This window comes from Talpa occidentalis, unplaced genomic scaffold (assembly GCF_014898055.3).
Source record: "Talpa occidentalis isolate TD23 unplaced genomic scaffold, MPIMG_talOcc4v2.1 talOcc4.14, whole genome shotgun sequence".
Classification (NCBI taxonomy): domain Eukaryota; kingdom Metazoa; phylum Chordata; class Mammalia; order Eulipotyphla; family Talpidae; genus Talpa; species Talpa occidentalis.
The window spans coordinates 34,772,617-34,792,844 of NW_023601433.1; the positions used below are offsets into that span (position 1 = coordinate 34,772,617).

Below are 20,228 nucleotides of genomic sequence, written 5' to 3' on the forward strand. Positions count from 1 at the left end.
AGTCTGACCACTCAAAGTGATATAGAGATTGATTGTAATCCCCATTCAAAATTCTCTAGGACTACACCTGAGGGGGTAAATCAAATACTGCACAAAAAAATGAACACAATGCAAGAAAATAAATAAATTGATGTTAAAAAAAATTCCAATGTCGACTGGTTACAGTCAGAAGCGCAGGAGGGTGAGAGAAGTCACCAGAGCCAGAACTGGGAGCAGAACAGGCAGACCGATGAAATACACTGCTGAGGGGAGCAGTGGGCACGGCAGGAGAGGTCTGTTGCACCAAGTGGGACCCTCACTGGCAGCCAGGGAATCAAACCGGTGCTGCAGAGGCTGCGGGCAGCTTCGCAGCCCAGGGCTCAGCCGCTGTGCCACCAGGGGAGGCCTGATAACTTGAGATCTTAAAGTTGAAAAGATCTTAAATCTTTTTAAGATTAAATTTAATGGGAGCAGCACCCACCACTGGGGCAGACCGGGCGTGCAGGGGAGCGCGTTCCTGCATCGCCATTTTGCAGCAGGGACCTTTCTTGCTGGAGACTGTGTGAACCCAGCAGAAGGCTCACCGAGGAGACAGAGGTAAGCTGGGAGGCTTGCCCATGCTGGGCACCTTCTAGCCTGCAGTTCCAGCCCAGAGGAGAGCAGCACCCACCACTGGTGCAGACCAGGCATGCAGGGAGCGCGTCCCCTGCACCAGCATTTTGCAGCAGGGACCTTTCTTGCTGGAGACTGTGTGAACCCAGCAGAAGGCTCACCGAGGAGACAGAGGTAAGCTGGGAGGCTTGCCCATGCCAGGCGCCTTCTAGCCTGTAGTTCCAGCCCAGAGGGGAGCAGCACCCACCACTGGGGCAGACCGGGCGTGCAGGGGAACATGTTCCATAATTGCCATTTTGCAGCAGGGACCTTTCTTTGCTGGAGACTTGTGAACCCAGCAGAAGTTCCCCAGAGGAGCCAGTGGTGAGCTGGGAAGGTCGCCCAAGATGCCGGCCAGTACCAGCAACACAGTGTCACAAGGAATACGGCAAATTAGAAAACAGGCAGTAGGGAGTAGAAAAACCACATGCAACCCAGCAACTCCTCAGCAAAAAAGCACACCGCAAAAAGAAAACCATCTACCAGATTGCAACGACAGTAACTTGGAAGAACTTCTGAGCCTTCCAGATAGAGAATTTAAAATTGCTGTGATTAAAAAACTGACAGAAGTCATAAAGGAAAACAATGATAAGGGAAATATAATTAATGACCAGAAGAATGAAATTGAGTGCCTAAAGAGGGAAGTAAAAGAAATGCAGGAGATCAAAGAATTAATGGAGACGCTAAAGAACTCTGGGAAAAGCAATGAAAGCAGAATAGATGAAATGGAAGAACGAATAAGTACTCTTGAAGACACAGAAATAAAAAGAACTAAAACAGAAAAGGAAGGAGAAGTATGAAGGAAAAAGACCGAAGAAAGACTTCGGGAACTATCTGACTCCATGAGGAAAGGAAATATAAGAGTTACAGGAATCCCAGAAGGAGAGGAGAGAGATGTAGGAACAGAGAAAATATTCATGGATATAATTGAAGAGAACTTCCCAAACGCGAAGAAGGATCTGAAAATTGATATACAAGAAGCAAGAAGAACACCAAACTTCCATGACGAAAGGAAAAATACAGCAAGACACATAATAGTAAAGCTCCCAAGAATCCAAGACAAGGAAAAATAATGAAACTAACAAGAGGGAAGAAACAGATAACATTCAAAGGGAAACCAATCAGACTGACATCAGACTTCTCTGAAGAAACACTACGGGCAAGGAGAGAGTGAAGGGACATAGTCAACAGACTCCAAGAAAACAGATGCCAACCAAGAATACTCTATCCCGCAAAGCTCACCTTCCTCTTTGAAGAAATAATATGGACCTTCCCAGACAAACAGAAACTCCGGAATTTTATAACGACTAAACCCCCACTCCAAAAAATACTACAAGGAGTCCTAAAGTCAGAACCTCAGAGGGACGAATAACAACAAAAGAAGGCCAAAGAAAGTTATTAAAAGAATAAATAAATAAAATCAAAGGAAAGACAAACACAATGGCAAATACAGATGCTAACATATCAATACTAACTCTAAATGTAAATGGACTAAACTCTCCAATAAAAAGACACAGAGTTGCAGGCTGGATTAAGAAACAAAACCCAACCTTTTGCTGTCTCCAGGAAACACATTTAGCTGCAAAAGATAAAAACAGACTCAAAGTTAAAGGATGGAAAACAATTCTACAAGCAAATGGACCAAAAAAGAAGGCAGGAACAGCTATACTCATATCAGATAAAACAGATTTCAAACTTAAAAAGATAAAAAGAGACCCCAGTGGTCATTACATTATGATCAAGGGGACAATACTTCAAGAAGAATAACACTCATTAACATATATTCACCAAACGAAGGAGCACCAAAATATATCAGACAACTATTGGCATCTCTGAAAACAGACATCAGAGAAAACACATACGTAGTGGGAGACTTCAACACACCACTATCAACAATGGATAGATCAACAAGACAAAAAATAAGTAAAGACACTAAAGCTCTAAATAAGGATCTAGAGTGCTTGGGCTTAACAGACATATATAGAACACTAAACCCAAAAAAATCTGAGTATACATTTTTCTCAAGCGCACACGGATCATTCTCTAGGATCGATCATATACTGGGGCACAAGACAAACATCAACAGATACACCAAGATTGAAATCATACCAACCATCTTTTCTGACCATGAAGGCATCAAACTAGAAATAAACCACAAAAAGAAGGCAAGGTACTCTCCTACCTCATGGAGATTGAAACCCACACTACTGGAAGTCCACTGGACTAACGAGGAGATAAAAGAAGAAATTAAAAAATTCTTTGAATTGAATGACAAGGAAGACACCAATTTCCTAAATGTATGGGATGCAGCAAAAGCAGTAATAAGAGGAAAATATATAGCAATAGAAGCTCACATCAAAAAACAAGAAAGAACTCAAAGAAACAACCTAATCTCGAAGCTCAAAGATCTAGAAAAAGAACAACAAAAAAACCCCAAAACCAGTAGAAGAAAAGAAATAATAAAAACCAAAGCAGAAATAAATGAAATCGAAACTAAAAAAACAATCCAAAAGATCAATGAAACCAAGAGCTGGTTCTTCGAAAAAATAAATAAAATAGATAAACCCCTAGCCAGGCTCACAAGGGCAAAAAGGGAGAAAGCACAAATAAATACGATAATAAATGAAAAAGAAGAAATCACAACGGACACAGCAGAAATCAAAAGAATAATTAATAACTACTATGAACAGATATATGGAAACAAGTTCAACAATCTAGAGGAGATGGACAAATTCCTACAACTCTACAATCACCCAAAGCTAGATAAAGAAGAAATAGAACATCTAAACAGACCAATTACAATTAGCGAAATTGAAATGGTAATCAAAAACCTCCCCAAAAACAAAAGCCCAGGACCTGATGGATTTACAAATGAATTCTACCAAACATTCAGAGACCAATTGGTGCCTATCCTTCACAAACTCTTCCAAAAAATTGAGAAGGAAGGGACAATACCAAACACGTTCTATGAAGCCAACATTACACTAATACCAAAACCAAACAAGGACAATACAAAAAAAGAAAACTATAGGCCAATCTCCCTAATGAACACTGATGCAAAAATCCTCAATAAAATTTTAGCTATCAGAATCCAACAGTGTATCCATAAGGTAATTCACCACGACCAAGTAGGATTCATTCCAGGGACACAAGGATGGTTTAACATCCGAAAATCAATCAACGTTATCCAACACATCAACAAAAAGAAATATAAAAACCATATGATAATATCAATAGATGCTGAGAAAGCTTTCAACAAAGTGCAACACCCATTCATGATAAAAGCCCTTGAAATTCTTGGGATACAAGGAACGTACCTCAACATCATAAAGGCCATATATGACAAGCCAACAGCCAGTATCATTCTCAATGGTGAAAAGCTGAAAGCAATTCCATTAAGATCTGGAACAAGACAAGGATGTCCACTTTCACCACTGCTTTTCAATATAATACTGGAAGTCCTAGCCAGGGCAATAACACAAGAGAAAGACATCCAAGGAATCCAAATAGGAAAAGAAGAAGTCAAACTATCACTCTTTGCAGATGATATGATAATATACATAGAGAACCCCAAAAACTCCACAGAAAAATTAATTCAACTCATCAATCAGTTCAGTAAAGTGGCAGGATACAAAATCAACACGCAAAAGTCAGTAGCCTTCCTATATACAAACAATAAATCTGAAGAAGAAGACACAAAGAAATGGAAAAACATCCCCTGCTCATGGATTGGGAGAATAAACATTATTAAAATGGCCATCCTACCAAAAGCATTATACAGATTCAATGCTATTCCAATCAAAATTTCAATGTCATTCTTCAAAGAAATAGAACAATTATTGATGAAATTCATATGGAATCACAAAAAAACCCCGAATAGCCAAAGCTCTCCTGAAAAAAAAAGAAGGGAATGGAGGCATCACACTCCCAGACTTCAAACTCTACTACAAAGCCATAATCATCAAAACTGCATGGTATTGGAACAAGAACAGACATACAGACCAATGGAATCGAATAGAAAATCCAGAAATAAACCCACAGATTTATGGTCAACTAATATTTGACAAAGGAGCAAAGACTATGCATTGGAGCAAAGAAAGTTTGTTCAATAAATGGTGCTGGGAAAACTGGGACGCTACATGCAAAAGAATGAAGCTTGACCACTACCTCACACCATATACAAAAATCAACTCAAAATGGATTAAAGAACTAGACATAAGACCTGAAACCATAAAATACATAGAACGAAATATAGGCGAAACACTATGTGATTTGCATATCAAAGACATCTTTACAGACACATCACCCAAAGCAGTGATAGTGAAGGCAAAGATAAACAGCTGGGACTACATCAAATTAAAGAGCTTCTGCACAGCAAAAGAGACAATAACAAAAACAAAGAGAAACCCCACCAACTGGGAGAAAATTTTTGCACACAACACTAATGATAAAGGACTGATCACAAAAATCTGCAAAGAGCTGATGAGACTCAACAACATCAAAGAAAATAATCCAGTCAAAAAATGGACAGAGGAGCTAAAAAGAAACTTCTCTGAAGAGGAAATGTGAATGGCCAACAGGCATATGAAAAAATGTTCAACATCATTTGCAATCAGGGAAATGCAAATCAAAACTACCATGAGATACCATCTTACACCAGTGAGAATGGCACATATTAAAAAAACTAGCAACAACAAATGTTGGCGAGGTTGTGGAGAAAAAGGAACTCTTCTGCACTGTTGGTGGGAGTGCAAACTGGTCCAACCACTATGGAGAGCTGTGTGGAGTTTTCTGGACCTACCAAACATAGAGCTTCCACAGGATCCAGCAATTCCACTCCTAGGTATTTACCCAAAGAACACAGAAACATCAATTCCAAAGAACACCTGCACCCCTATGTTTATAGCAGCACTATTTACAATAGCTAAGCTTTGGAAACAGCCCAAATGCCCAAAAATAGATGACTGGATCAAGAAGATGTGGTACATATATACCATGGAATATTACTCAGCATTCAAAAAAGATAAACACATGCGATTTGCAGCAACATGGATGGCGCTGGAAGGGATCATGCTCAGTGAAATAAGCCAAAAAGAAAAAGAAAAATACCGGATGGTCTCACTCATAGCAGGAATCTAGAAAACTTAAATAAGGGACCAGGAAAATGAATAACTATAAGAAAGTGAAAATCAAAATCAACAAAAACTATGAACCAGAGACACTTTTTGGGGGTGGGGGGTGGGAGGGGAGGGATTGGGGTCAGAATGGGGGGATTGCAATTGTATGGGGAATATAAAAATAAAATTTATTAATTAAAAAAAAATTCCAATGTCATCTTGCATAGAAATAAAACAAATAATTCTAAAATTGTATTTAGGCACAAAAGACTCCAAATAGCAAAGCAGTCTTGACAACAACTAACAAAGCTTGAGGCATTACTCTTCCTGATTTCAAGCTATATTACAAAGCTATAGCAATCAAAACAGTGTGGTGTTTAGTAGAAAAACAGACACATAGATAAATGAAACAGAAAAGAAAGTCCAAATATAAACTCATGTACATATAATCTATTAATTTGTGACAAAGGAGCAAAGAATATGAAATGGGGAAGGCTACTACAATCAATGACGTTGGGAAAACTGGACAGCCCTCATATAAAGAATGAAAATGGGCAGCTATTTTATTCCATGTGCAACAAGAATGACTCTAAATGGATTAAAGACTTGGCTGTAATCATAAACCTCCTAGAAGAAAAGATAAGCAAAAAGCTCCCTAATTGTTATTGGCACTGATTTTTGGAATGCTACCAAAAGCAAAAGTAACAAAGGAAAATCAAACAAGTAGAACTAAATCAAACTTAAAAGCTTCTGCACATCAAAGAAAACCATCCACAAATAGAAAAGACAACCTACAGAAAGGAGAAAATATCTACAGATCATTTCAGATAAGGAGTAACACCAAAAATAAGTAACTCATACAACTGAAAACAAAAATGGAAAAAATCAAAGTAATAAATGAGCAGAGGAGTTGAATAGACACTTTTCCAAAGGAGAAATACAAATTACCATGAAGTACATGAAAGGCTGTTCAACATCACTAAATATCAAGGAAATGCAAATCAAAACTGAGATATCACCTAACACCCTTTAGATGGCTCTCATCAAAAAGATAAGTGTTGGCAAGGAAGTGTAAGTGTAGAAAAGGGAACCTTAATGCCTGTTGGTGGAAATGTAAATTTATGCAGCCACTATAGAAAACAGTATGGATGATGCTTAAAAAACTAAAAATAGCAATACATTTTTCTCTACATCCTTGCCAACATTTGTTGTTGCTAAAGTTTTTAATACGTGCCATTCTTACTGGTGTAAGGTGATATCTCAATGTGGTTTTGATTTGTATTTCCCTGATTAGGAGTGATGTTGAACACCTTTTCATATACTTGTTGGCCATTTGCATTTTCTCTTTGGAGAAGTGTCTTTTCAGCTCTTCTGCACATTTTTTGACTGGATTGTTTACTTTGCTTTTGTTTTCATGTGTGATCAGGGTGAATTGGTGGTAGGGATTTTATGGGGACCACACCTAAGAGGAGAAAGCAAACATTGTACAAAACTGAAGACTCATGGAAAATAAAAATAAATAAATAAATAAATACATTTTAAAAATAACACTAACATATGATCCAGCAATCATATATAAGTATAAATTCAAAGAAAATGGAAATAGGATACTGAAGCTATATCTGCACTCCCTTGTTCACTGCTGCTTACTCACAACAGTCATGATATGGAAACAATCAAAGTATCCATCAGCAGATGAGTGGATAAGGAAGATGTAGCATATATACAATGAAATATTATGTGTGAGAATGAAGGAAAGTGCCATTTTCAACAACATAAATGGGTCCTGAATGCACTATACCATGTGAAATAAGCCAGTAGAGATAGACAGTTATACTCTGTGGCTATAACACCCTGAACACACCCGTTCTCATCTTATCTCAGGAGCTAAGCAGAGTTAGACCTGATTAGGGTCTGGAAGGGAAAAAGAGAAAGATACCACTTTATGCAAAATCTTTTCTTAAGTTGAATTCATAGAAACAGTAGAAACATAGTTTCCAAGGTCTGGGAGTAGATGAAATAAGAGGAGACTAGTAAAAAATAAAATTTCAGTTATAAGATGAATAAGGTCTGAGGATCTAATGAAAATATGGTGACTATAATTGATACCACAGCTGTGTGACTGAAATTTGCTAAAAGAGGAAAAGTTAAATGTTCTTACACCAAAATAAATAGATATGAGTTGATGGATGTTTTTATTAACTTGATACAGAAGTCTTTTCGAAATGTGTATACAAATGAAAACACAAGTACATTAACTTTAAATATCTTACGTTTTATTAAACATCATACCACTTTATTAGTCAATTACACTCAGTTATCTTAAAAAATTATGGTCATGAAAAATGAGGAACATCTAGGAAATGTCACAGGAATGTGACTGCTAAATGTAGTGAGTTATCATTGATTGGATCTTGGAGTAGAAAAAGGATATTAATTTAAAAACTGGCAAAATTCTAATAAAGTAAGGAGTTAGAAATTTAATATTGAGGAAAGCTGAAATTTGGTGAGGGCTGTGCAGGAAATCTCTTTACTGTCTTTACAACATTTCCATAAATCTAAAGTTACTCCAAAATAGAGGTCCTTTATTTAAAAAAGATTTATTAGAAATGTTATAATATGGGTTTTAAACAATGTGTGCACATGGCATGAATTAATGCAAGACGTTCTTAGGGAATGAGAAAAGTTTAGAAGTGAACAAATCAAGAAGTCATGTACTTCTTGGGGATACTTAATATTCAAAACTGTTAGTCCTTAAGGGGATTTTGGCATTTTTGACAAATTCCCTGTTGCAGAGTGCCTTACAGTTTCTGATTAGTTAGAAGCTAAATAATCAAATAGATATAGACACTGCAGCAAATTAGACCAAACTACTCCGGGACAATAAAAACGTTAATGCTCTCCTCTTGACCAATTAAAACAAAGGTATTAAGACCAAAATAATTTCAGTGTAAACATGAAAGCATTAGATATTAAAATAGGTCATTAAAATATCCATGAAATCCCTATTTTCCAAGTTCTATGAAAATCAACCTGTGGGGCCTCCCTGGTGGCGCAAGGGGTTAAGCACAGCACTATGAAGTAGTCCACAGCCTCTGCAGCACGAGTGTGATTCCCAGACAGCCAGGGAGAAACCCATATGGCAAGGCAGTGTATTTCAGTCAATCTGCCTGTTCTGTTCCCCACTCTGTCTCTGGTGGATTCTCTCACCCCCCGCATCTCTGGCCTGTACCCCAGCTCTTGTATGCATAAATAAATCTTTAAAAAAAAATCAAACTGTGGATCATTTACATGAAGCCTTGGCAATTATCTTCTCTATATGACATTTAATCATAACCCTGGGAATGCCTTTTCAGTGAGTTCCCAAGGAATTTTAATTCCACTGAATTCTTATTGCATTTAACATTTGCAGCATTTATTTGGCAAGTAGTATATGCCACCTTGTTCTTTTAATCATGTATATAAGTCCTGCCTCCTTAAGCATTTATTTATTCATTCACACTTCAATAGTGAATTAGTACTGAATGTCTACCAGACACTGTAGTAGGCATTAAAGGTAGTGTTCTGAAACAAAAAGTTTTTATTTCCAAAGTCACCATTGAGAACAAAAGATATACAATTAAAAAAAAAGTGTTAAGTGCTATAACACATGCCTGCCTATGATATTATGGGACCACAGAGGTGGGGCATGTGACCAGGCGGAAGAGAGAGAATAGCTTTGTCAACTTCTGAAGGATTAGACTATAAGCAACCTAAGGACACAGACCCAGTCATGGGCATTTTAATCTTTCCAAATCTGAATCTCAGTTTCTTTTTTTTTTTTTTAAGATTTATTTATTTATGCATACAAGAACTGGGGTACAGGCCAGAGGTACAGGGTGGGTGGTGGTGGTGATGGTGAGAGGATTCATCAGAGACAGAGTGGAGAACAGAACAGACAGATTGACTGAAATATCCTGCTGAGGGGAGCAGCAGGTGAGACAGGAGAGGTCTGCTGCGCCATGTGGGTAGCTCGCTGGCCGGGCAGGAATCAAACTCATGCTACAGAGGCTGCAGATAGCTTCACAGTTCTGTGCTTAATCCCTTGTGCCACCAGGGAGGCCCCTGAATCTCAGTTTCTTAATCCCTTGTGCCACCAGGGAGGCCCCTGAATCTCAGTTTCTTAGAGAGCAGAAATTGAACCTTTTTTCAGTTATGGTCAAATTAATATCGAAAACAAGATCTATTTCTACTGTATTTTACCTGTGCATGCTTTCAGTTATTTATATTCAACAGATATGTGAAATTATCTGCTATCTTTTACTTTCTGATGTATTTCACCTAATATAATCACTTTGTGGTTCATCCATTTTGTCCCAAATGCCACTATTTCATCTTTTTCACAGCTGAGTAGTGTTCCATTATTGTCTTGATCCATGTTATCGATATCAATATATTTCATTTTGTTTTACATTAATTTATTTTCAAATTTTACATTAATATTGCACTACTGGAATAAATTAAATTTGTTATAATACATTATCAGTACAAAAAGTGAGATTCACTCATCATTTTTTTTAGCTGTACCTTTATCCTTGTCTAAACAACAAGCTCTTTAAAGAGAATGTTCTTATACTATTTCACATTTCTCTGTATTATTCACAGCACTGCAATCATATAACTGTATTTATAAAATTATAAACATCTTGAGGGGGAGAACTCTGACCTAGTTTTGTATATTCTCTACCATTTAGAATATAGTACATGTCACATAAATGCTTGTTAAATGAAAGTACTCATAATCTCATAACAAACTATATTTTATATAAAAGAAAGTCTCAATAAACATCTGTTGTTGATGAATTTGCCAGTTAATTCCTTCTTATTTCAATGAGTTCCATCTTCTCAATCTACTTCATCATGTTATTGCCAGATCAGACCTAAGAATTTATGGGCAGGAGCATGTTAAAAGCTTGAGTCAGAGAAATAGTATGTTTACAAGGTTCACTGTCTACTTTAGAGAATAAAGGATTGTCTATATTACCCCATAACCATCCAATCCCACAAAGCCCCATCAGGCTGTTCAAGGTGGTCCCACTTCATATGTTCAAAAGCAGTGAGATTTTCCAATTGGATAAGTCTACCAAAAACTTTTGCCATTTAGAAAAATCTAAACTTTCATTTCTTGCCATATTCTTCATTCTTCTCCACAAGTTTAAGAGATTGGCTTGTGACTTTATAAACCTGGCTCATTCTTCTACTACTGAGAAAAACTGAAATGTGCTTTTTAAGTAAAAAACTTTTGCTTCTAAACAAGACTTTGGCATTTCAACTGTACCTTAATACTTATGTTGTACTCTGAACTCTCAGGGCAAAGTTTGAGAAGGCATGCACTGAAATCTAACCACAGACTCTACCTCTGCCTACTGTCAGACAATTCCATATGACAGCATAACATTATAGATACTGCTTAATCAGAGAAGTTCAAAATATTCATCAAATCTCTTCATATTTAGAATTAAAATAAAAGAAATAAGAACAGTTACATAGGTTTAAACCTGAGATAAATACAGAAATATGTTAAGAGAAATACAACTTCTAGAGAAACTAGCCAGATATTGGTACGTGACTATAATAAGGGAAAAAGATAAACAGAATCTTAAGTTCAATAATCCTGAACTCCTCAAATTAAATGTATTACATATGATATATTACAGGCTGTAATTATGTTAAAATAAGTCAATATACCACACCCAACAGAGTTCAAAGAAATCTATGGCCATTCAAAACAAACTGAAATGTCAGTTCATAGTGAGGAAAGTCCATTAGTGGAATATGTTACCTACAGTAGTGATAAATATGATAAGGGACACAACACTCAAATCCATCAGAACACATTCAAGAAAAATCTAAACTTTCATTTCTTGACTAACGAGTTAGAGAGGCTGAGAGTCCTGCCTCTGTCTAGGCTTTGCCTATTTTATTTATCAAAAATCATCAGAAGTCATGCTAGAAAATGTTAATATTCTTAAAAGTTTGTCAGTCTAAAATAATATATAAACATAGAAAAGGATATTTTTTGCTTCTTTGTTTGTTTGATTGATTTGATTTTTAATGGAACACTTTACAGGTTCTTTCCCTTAGGCTGAACTTTGTCTTTTGGTGCTTTACTGATCTGCTCTATGGGATGTGATACTTTCATGACACTGCTCTGTGGGACATAAATGGCATTACATAACATAAGCCTAAACCATGATGGCCAAGTTTGCTCCTATCCATTTATTCTTTGCTCATATTGTGAATAATTAATTCCAGGAGGCAAGTGTGTACTTGGCATTTATTTACTATTCACTGGTAACACTATTTAAGCAGATACAAATGCACACTTAGAGGGAGGCATATTTTTTTTTTAAGTGAGGCCCTAAACAAAACAAGATACTACAGTTTACTACAAATGTGAACATTAAGGATTCTTTCACTCTTTACAACTGTTCTCTCCTGCTTTCTCTTTCTCTTTTAAATAGGCTTTCTGAACCACCATGCAGATGAATGAAATATCACCTAATTCCACTGGCACAAACCTGAGAAGTGAAGCAGGGGTTAGGGACATTGTAAGGACCTGGTGTCTGTTCCAGAGTCCACAGAGTGGGAACAAGAGGCAACCTCAGAATTGCCAGGCAGGGGATATTCCAGGGTCTACCAGCCCACTTCAGAGTTAGGCTGCCAAACAAACCTGGGGTAATGAGTTGGTCTTGCTGGCAAAAAGACTCAGATCTTTTGGGGCTGTAGCATAGGCAGTGAGATCTTGGGGTGAAGTGTGAGGGCTCAGCCAGAGAGTCAGGCAACACCTGAGAAGAACTTACTATCACACGTTCTGCGTTTAAGCACGAAACATGCACCACGCACTTCAGTGTGCTTTATGCGTGCGGTCACCCTAATGAGCAAATTGTGGATGTTCCCTTTCTCTTTCTCCTGGTTCTCGATTCAGTACCCTACCTTACCCCTTTTGACTCAAGTCTTGGCCATGAAATTCTCTTTGGTCAATAAACTTGAGTGAAATTGATGTATAATTTCTGGGGAGAAACCCTAAAAGGCATTACATGATTCATCACTTTCCCTTTAGCTGCCTTGACAGTCATAAAAACAAGTATAAAGATGGCATTTCCATCAGAAAAACCCTCGTCATAGAGGTTGTGTGCCCCCAAATTTTTATCTTGAAACCTATTTTCCAATGTGCCAGCATGTGGAGGTAGGACCTTTAGGAGGGAATAGGTCATGAGGTAGAATCCTCATCAACCACTGCATAGAGACCTTATATATAAATGATCCCAGAGAGCTCTGTCACCCCTTCTACCAAATAAGGATACAGAAAAAGACAGCTGTTTGTGATACAGGGAGTGGTCAGCACTGGAAAACAAGTATGCTCACACCCTGATCTTGCACTTTCCAGTCTCCAGAACTATCAGAAAAAAAGGAAGTTCATTGTCTATAAGCCACCCAGTCTATGGTATTATGGAATAGCAGCCCAAACTAACTAAGTCACCTGCCAACCTCCACAGACGAGAAGCATGAGGGAAAAGTACACTTTTTGGTGTTGTGCCCCTGACTTAAGGAGCTATGTTTCACTGCAGTATTGACATGAATGGTCTCCTTGAATCATCCCAGCAAATCCACAACTCTGTTAAAGAGAAATATGAATATACAACCCGGTGACTGAATACTTTGCCTAAGATTACAGAGTTAATAAGAGTTGAAATAAGAATCTAAACCTCTGTCTGTCTAACCAGTGTCACACATTCATAAATAATATCAGGAAACCTCTACAAACACAAATGACTTAACAACCAGGCAACAGAGCACAGTAGCCTCCGTAACCTCTGTCACTTTGTACGAAAGAGAAAGAAGTTCAAAAAGGGCTGATATCACCAAAGGACATCAGCCTAATGTTACACTGTCCTTTGGGAGAGTCAAACAATATTAAGTGGTTATTCTCAAAGTGACCCAGCTCCTGGGAAGGCTGACGGAGTGAGGTGGTTAGTGACCCCTGCTCCTCTTGCTTGCTAGACCACAATCCTCACTTTTACATTATACTCAAAGTAAATACAGCCTCTTCTAAAGAATAAAACTTGCAATATTTCTCAAACCCAGTGCAGTCTAAAATCATAAGTGTTATGAGGAAGAACATAAAGCCAAAGATTCTAAGGAACCACAAGCACTATTTGTAGCTGTTATAATAAGGCAATGTTCTATGTATGACCAGCAATTTTACCTTTTCCTGACATTTCCAAGTGGAATTCAAATTCCAGAATTCATCACAACTTTTCCAACTTTCTTACACCCTCTAATTATGACTTAGGAATGGAAGAATTCTCTCATATACATTTATTTTTTAATGTCTGTTCATCTTACATACTGAACAAAAATGATAGGAATCAAATTTAAAGATAGGTTGCAAGTATTCCAGTTCTTGACCAATCTATATTAATTTTCTCTTATCAAACCTAGGGATTAGTCTTGCAGTTTTTAAATTAGAGGAGAAAAAATATTCTCTCTTCTAACAAAGTGGGTGGAATATCTTCTTTGGCTATAGTTTACATATTACTGACTTTCAGAATAAGCAATGCCACTGAAGTCTGGTTAGAGTTCACATACTGTCACATTTCATTTCAGGGAATTCCGTTATTGCTAAATATGTGCGTCATTTGAAGTCATAGCTTATTTATGCCCTTAATACTAGATTGTTTTTTAAAGCAACAGCAAAATAATAGTAGGTTGCTTACATACATATGTTCACTACCATAATCACTCATTTCATGACCTAATAAAAACCATAGTTAATTCATTTGATTAGGAGATCAAGGGTTTTCTTTTTACTACCATATAACACCTTTTACTTTCATATAATACACTCATCCTAACTTCTGCAAGATCTAAATCAGAAAGTGTCATACATGTTCAGAATGTTGTCTATAATAAAGTCAACATTACATACTCATGCTTTGTATAACAATAATATACTAGAGATTATATTTGTTATGGGTTTTTAAGTTTCAAATATATAATTAGATACTAATATCAAGCTACCTAAAACACCATAGTGTTTATATCATAGTGGATTATAATCATGCAGAGCTTGAATTCAAAAATATATTTTTATGCCAATTTAATTCTCATAGCACTTTCGTAACTTAATAGTTATGAAATGTAAAGCACATGTAAAGTGCTTGTAAAAGAGCTTGTAAAAGAGCAAGATTATCTCCCCAAAATATTAGAAGCAAGGCCCCCTTGCTAGCTGAATACAAGGGTAGATGAGAACAACATAACACAACATACATGTCTTAAGAAAAGTAATTGAGAAAGTAAACATCAATGCTATGCTGATTTAAATAACAAATGAGGTAATTAATTGTTTTTAAATGATTGCAATACTCTCTTCAGGGGCATCTGAGCTAAAAAGGAAAACACAGATCTTCATATGATTTCAAACAACTAGATCTTCCTTTTCTTGGCCTCTACTGCGTGGAGGGTTGGGGCAGCAAAGCATCCTATACCCATCTAGAAAAGTGGCGTGAGGTTTCTGCTGGTCCACCCTGATATGACTTAATACTTTCAATGAAAAAACAAAAGTGATAAACCATTTAAGTACATGGTGTAAAACCTCTGTGATTCAAGAAAACAGCTATAGAAGGTTGCACTATTGATATTCAGCAAGAGAATAAAGGAAATAGATCAGCTAAAAGCACAAGCTACAAATGAACACACATTCACATTTGGAGTGAAAATAAAATCTAAGAGATATTCTAAAGCTGGACCATTCTAAAGTCAAAGAACATCGAGTCAAATTACATGAAGATGTAATTACATGAAGATGCCATCCCCCTGCCCCCTCCTGCCTTTTTCAAATAATAAAATCAAACCGTGTCCCTTAGCTAATTCTGAAGCTGGCATTTTTAAGTGGATACTATTGCCTTTCAAAGAACTTGTCATCCTAGAAATCTGCAGTTATTTCCATGGTCTTGAGGACCTGAGATACACTTGATATTAAGAAATGGTTTTCTACACACAGGAGAGCGAGTCTGATCCCCAACTTAAGGCTTTAAACTCCAGCTTTCAGTGACTTAATCAGGCCCTCAGAAAAAAGATACAGACGTTCATTCTTTTGGGATTGTAAGAGAAATAACCCTTTGCAAGCTTCCTCCTGGGGAGCTGGTTGTTGCTGCAAACCAAGAAGAGAAGCGCACAGGGGGCGGATGGGAATCACATCGGTGCAGCGGTAGGAGGAGTGAGTTCCAGAAGTTCTTCTTATCTTTTTATCATAATTGGAGATGTGACCCAAATACAAGGAAACCTCCACATTCCATTAACAGGCTCAATTTGGATTATGCAGTTCCTCGGGAGCAGCATCCTTTCCTTAGCTAGTTTTGCTGTACTTCTGAAATAATTCTTTGTTTCATTTTTACGCCTGGTTTAAAGAAATGCCGACGGTTCCGATTTTAAAGTGTGGATCCAGTAAAAGCCTTTTTAGGGGGACTTTTTTTCCCTCGAGAAGGGCGAGTCTTATGTACTCAGCTCCAGAGCCGCTAGCGAGTGGCATGAAACCCTCACTCTTCGGGAGGGGAGATCCTGGCTCGCCAGCCGCCACCCTCCAGGTCGCGGGTTCCTGGGAAGCGGGACGGTCTGCGCGCACCATGGCTTTTCCCGGTGCATCACGCACCTCCCGCCCTGGCGGGCTCAGGTAGAGGGTCGCCTACTGCTGATCCCAGCAGACATTCTGCAAAGAACTCAAGCCGCTCGCGAGTGGGCCCAGGCTGGGTCACTGGCGGCGGCAACTTCACGGATTCATTTATCTGTTAGTTTCTGAACAGAGTAAAATAACCCCAAAGACTTAAGCAAACGCCCCCTCTAAAGCTCATCACCCTGCAAAGTCGGGGTTCTTAGAGGCCACGCTTGTGGCAGTTTCACTTTTTGCTCAACCCTCATCGGCACCCCCAAGATCACATCGCAAATGAACCCCTACAGCAGTACCCCATAGGGGGTACGAGGAGTGATGGGGACCAAGCAGTGCCAGGAAAGGTACCCCACACTCACCCCTTAGCCCAGTCATTTATAAGAACATGGACGAGGTGACACCCCGGATCCCAGGGAGGACGCGGACACTCTTGGCGCCCCCGCAAGTGGCCCGACCGCCCGGCGCGCGCTCGGGCCACCCGGGCGGGAGGTGGGTGCGCGGGCGCAGGTGAGGGAGCGGGGCCCCGGCGCGGGCCGCACTTACGTGCTCCAGCTTGTCTTTCCTGCGGAGCCAGACGCTGGCGCTGTAGTCCTGCTGCTTGACGCTGCTGTAGAAGTTGGCGCCCGCTCGGGCCAGGCTGGGCGAGGGCTCCTTGGGGCGGCTTTTGAGCCTCATCTGCTCGAAGCCCTCGTGGGGGAGGCTGAGAGCCACTCGTGCTGCCGGATCTCCATCCTGACATGACCAGGCGGCGCGCGGCGGGCTGGGGCGGGCGCGGGGAGCAGGGCACAAAGGGACGGAGCCGCGGCTGGGGAGGACCGGCCCGGCGCGGGCGGCGCGGGAGGGCAGGAGCCGAGCGCCGGGGGGAGCGCGCAGCGGGGCGGGAGGCTGCGAGTGCGGGAGCGGAGCGGTCGGAGGAGGGAGGACGGTGTCAGGGAGGAGAGGGGGAGGGAGCAGGAGGAAGGGGCGGGGGCACAAGGGGGGCAGGGAGGGAGGGGAAGCGGCCCCCGGAGCCCCAAGTACCCGGTGAGGGCGGTGGTCGCGCCGTCGCCCGGGGACTGCAGTCCCGAGCCCGGCGCTGCCTTCGCCGGCTCCTCGCTGCACCGACTGGGACCCAGGCCGGCCCCGGGGCGGGATCGCCGGGGAGCGGCGGGGTGGGGGCCGGGTGGGAGGGGCCGCGGCTGGCCCCGCCGCGCGAGCCCGGGTTGGTGCAGTGAGGAGCCGCCTCCGTCCGCGGTCCGAGGCGCCCAGGCCCCGCGGCGGGCCCCGGCGGAGACCCGCCTCTCCTCAGCTGGGCTGCGCGTCTCCCGCTCCCATTTTTACTGGAAAGCCAACCGCAACTGGAGAAGCGAGCGTCGTCTTCACGCCTCCCTCCTCCTGCTGGCAGAGCGCGAAGAGGAACCTGGAGGGAGACGCTCGGGGACCTCTCCCACCCTCCCCCACGCCCGTCCAGCAGCGCCCCCCGACCTCGCCCCCCAACCCGGCCCCCCGACTCGCTCTGTCTGCACCTCCCCTTGTTCTGAAAGTTCAATAACTTCCCACCTCTGGAACCCATGTGCCCCACCCCTGGGACTGAGCGCACAGTGGGTGCAACAAACACCGGAGAAGGGCCCGAGGCGGTGCTGCCGCTGAGGAATCCTCCGCGGGCCGGCTTCCCGACCCGCCTGCCCTCTAGGCTCGGTGTCCACTTGGAACCAGAACCCCAGCGGCCCAATGTCACTGGTCCTGGGAGAGGGATTTCAGTGTCCTTTCTACAAATGCTTGACTAGACGCTGTCCACGGTCCATAAATGGCCCGAGCGCTGTGCAGGTGTTTCTCTGTCCCTAGACTCCCAGAGCCAGTTTTTACTCCCGCCAGGGTTTTTATATCTGCTTTCCCTTTCAGGTGCAGTCTTCAGAAAGGCATGATGACTTTTTTTTTTTTTTTGTAGAAATAATGTGGCATGTTAATAATTAAATCTTTAATCTCTTTATCTTTAGTTATCATTGGAGTCAGCATCTCAAAACATTTTTTTTTTTTTTTGCTTTTACCCAAAAGCTAAATAACAGCTAGTGTGAAGAGTTTATCAGGTCCACTTAAAAGCTTAAGAAGTATTTGAATGCTGGAGAAGGATACTGCTGACCTTAAAGCAAGTCACAGAAGATAAATGGGTCTCTCTCCCCAGTCCTGGACTGAACTGTTCCACAGACTGTCCAGCTTGGATAATGGTTGCAAAGAAAAGAAACTTGGGGTTGGGATGTGATAGTTTGTAAGGGCAAGGATTGCGAACTTGTAACGATTTTTAGCTTTTTTATATTAAAAGATCGTCCTGTTATAATAGTAGTTGAGATAAAATTTTATGGGCAGTCAATTTGGGGATGAAACAACCTAATACAAATAAAGCATACAATATTTTTTGTTATTCGACTTCATTTTTCATAGGAGCCGAATTGTGGAATAGGTACTCCAGCCTGCGGATTATCCTGAAGTCTCACAGTTAATCTGCAATACAAATGTTGTGTACCTATTTTCCAGCTGAGGAAACTGACAATCAGGCAGAAATTACAAAATGTCATTGTCTTATATCCCATTTTTTGCTATGAAAATTTAGCCTTCAGTGATTTTTATTATTTTAAATATAAACGCACTATTTAAATGACTACAAATATTTTACATCTTTTGTAATGTTGGTGTTAGAACAACCTGACTGCCCTTCTACAGAATCCTGTGTTTTGTTTAAAGATTATACTGTAGTTATTGTGATATATCTAAACCTTGACAAGTGATAGATATCCAATTCAGAGAAATAATGAAGCGTTCCACTGTGGTAGAGTGTAAACAAAAAGTCTGCATATCAAGTCAGGATCTCATATTGAATAGATTTTTTTTTTTTTAACTCTGCCTTTGTAGGGAAAAACACAGCAGTTGCTACTACCTTCATTTTTTTTTTTTTGAAAGAAGTATACTGCTAGTGTATATGTTACAGGCAAATGACTAAACTGAACATTATAATTAATTTATAGATAATGCTTGCTATCATCAAAAATATTAGGTAACACATAAATTTTTACTATTTCATATTTGATCTATTTAGAATATAGTGACAAACATTAAAATTAACTCAACATTAAAATAAATGTGTTTCATAGTCACATTTTTTCTCTAGCTTGAATAATTGTCAAGTTCATTGTTTATGACAATAAGATGGAACTTGCTTATTGGCTTTCAGATGAACATTCCATATGGAACTGAACTGAATTCAAATTGTGTATAAAAGAAAAATACTATTTTGAAGATGACAAATTTGTGAATCTTGCACCAAAAAATCCTTGAAATATATAAATATTGCTGAATTTATACATTTACTCCCATAGCGCATTTTTCTGTACATTTTCATAACCATTACATTTTCTAAATGCAATGTAGATGTAATCCTTCATCCGTCCTAGGACACATTGGTTTCTTGGTGAATGGACTCATTCCTAATCTTTTGCTATGCTGACACCTCACAACACATGTTTGCTTCTTTGTCCTCAAGAGCATTGAATTTGACATTAAAATATCGTATTTTTAATACCAGCTACTTTAATTGCTATGTTGTGACTTTCTTAGTTTTATTTGATTTCAACAGACTTCAAGTTCATTTAATAAGTGGAGACTAATCATTGCTACTTGAAATTATTGCTGTAAGGATAAAATGATACAATACATGAGAAAACACTGTGTAAACTATAGAATGCTATATTATTGCTCTAAGAATATTGAGGCACAGGAATATTCTTCAAATCATTCTAATG

The 20,228-nt window shown here is 39.7% G+C and overlaps 1 protein-coding gene across 1 annotated transcript in view; it reads right to left on the reverse strand.

The window, feature by feature from the left end:
- The window catches only part of PLD5 (phospholipase D family member 5), a 405,751-nt gene extending 388,542 nt beyond the window's left edge, over positions 1-17,209 (reverse strand). The window contains 2 exon segments of the mRNA XM_054694923.1: positions 16,999-17,153; positions 17,156-17,209. Of these exon segments, the coding sequence (XP_054550898.1) occupies positions 16,999-17,153; positions 17,156-17,186 (186 nt within the window). The 5' untranslated portion in view covers positions 17,187-17,209.
- Positions 17,210-20,228: the final 3,019 nt, after the last annotated feature.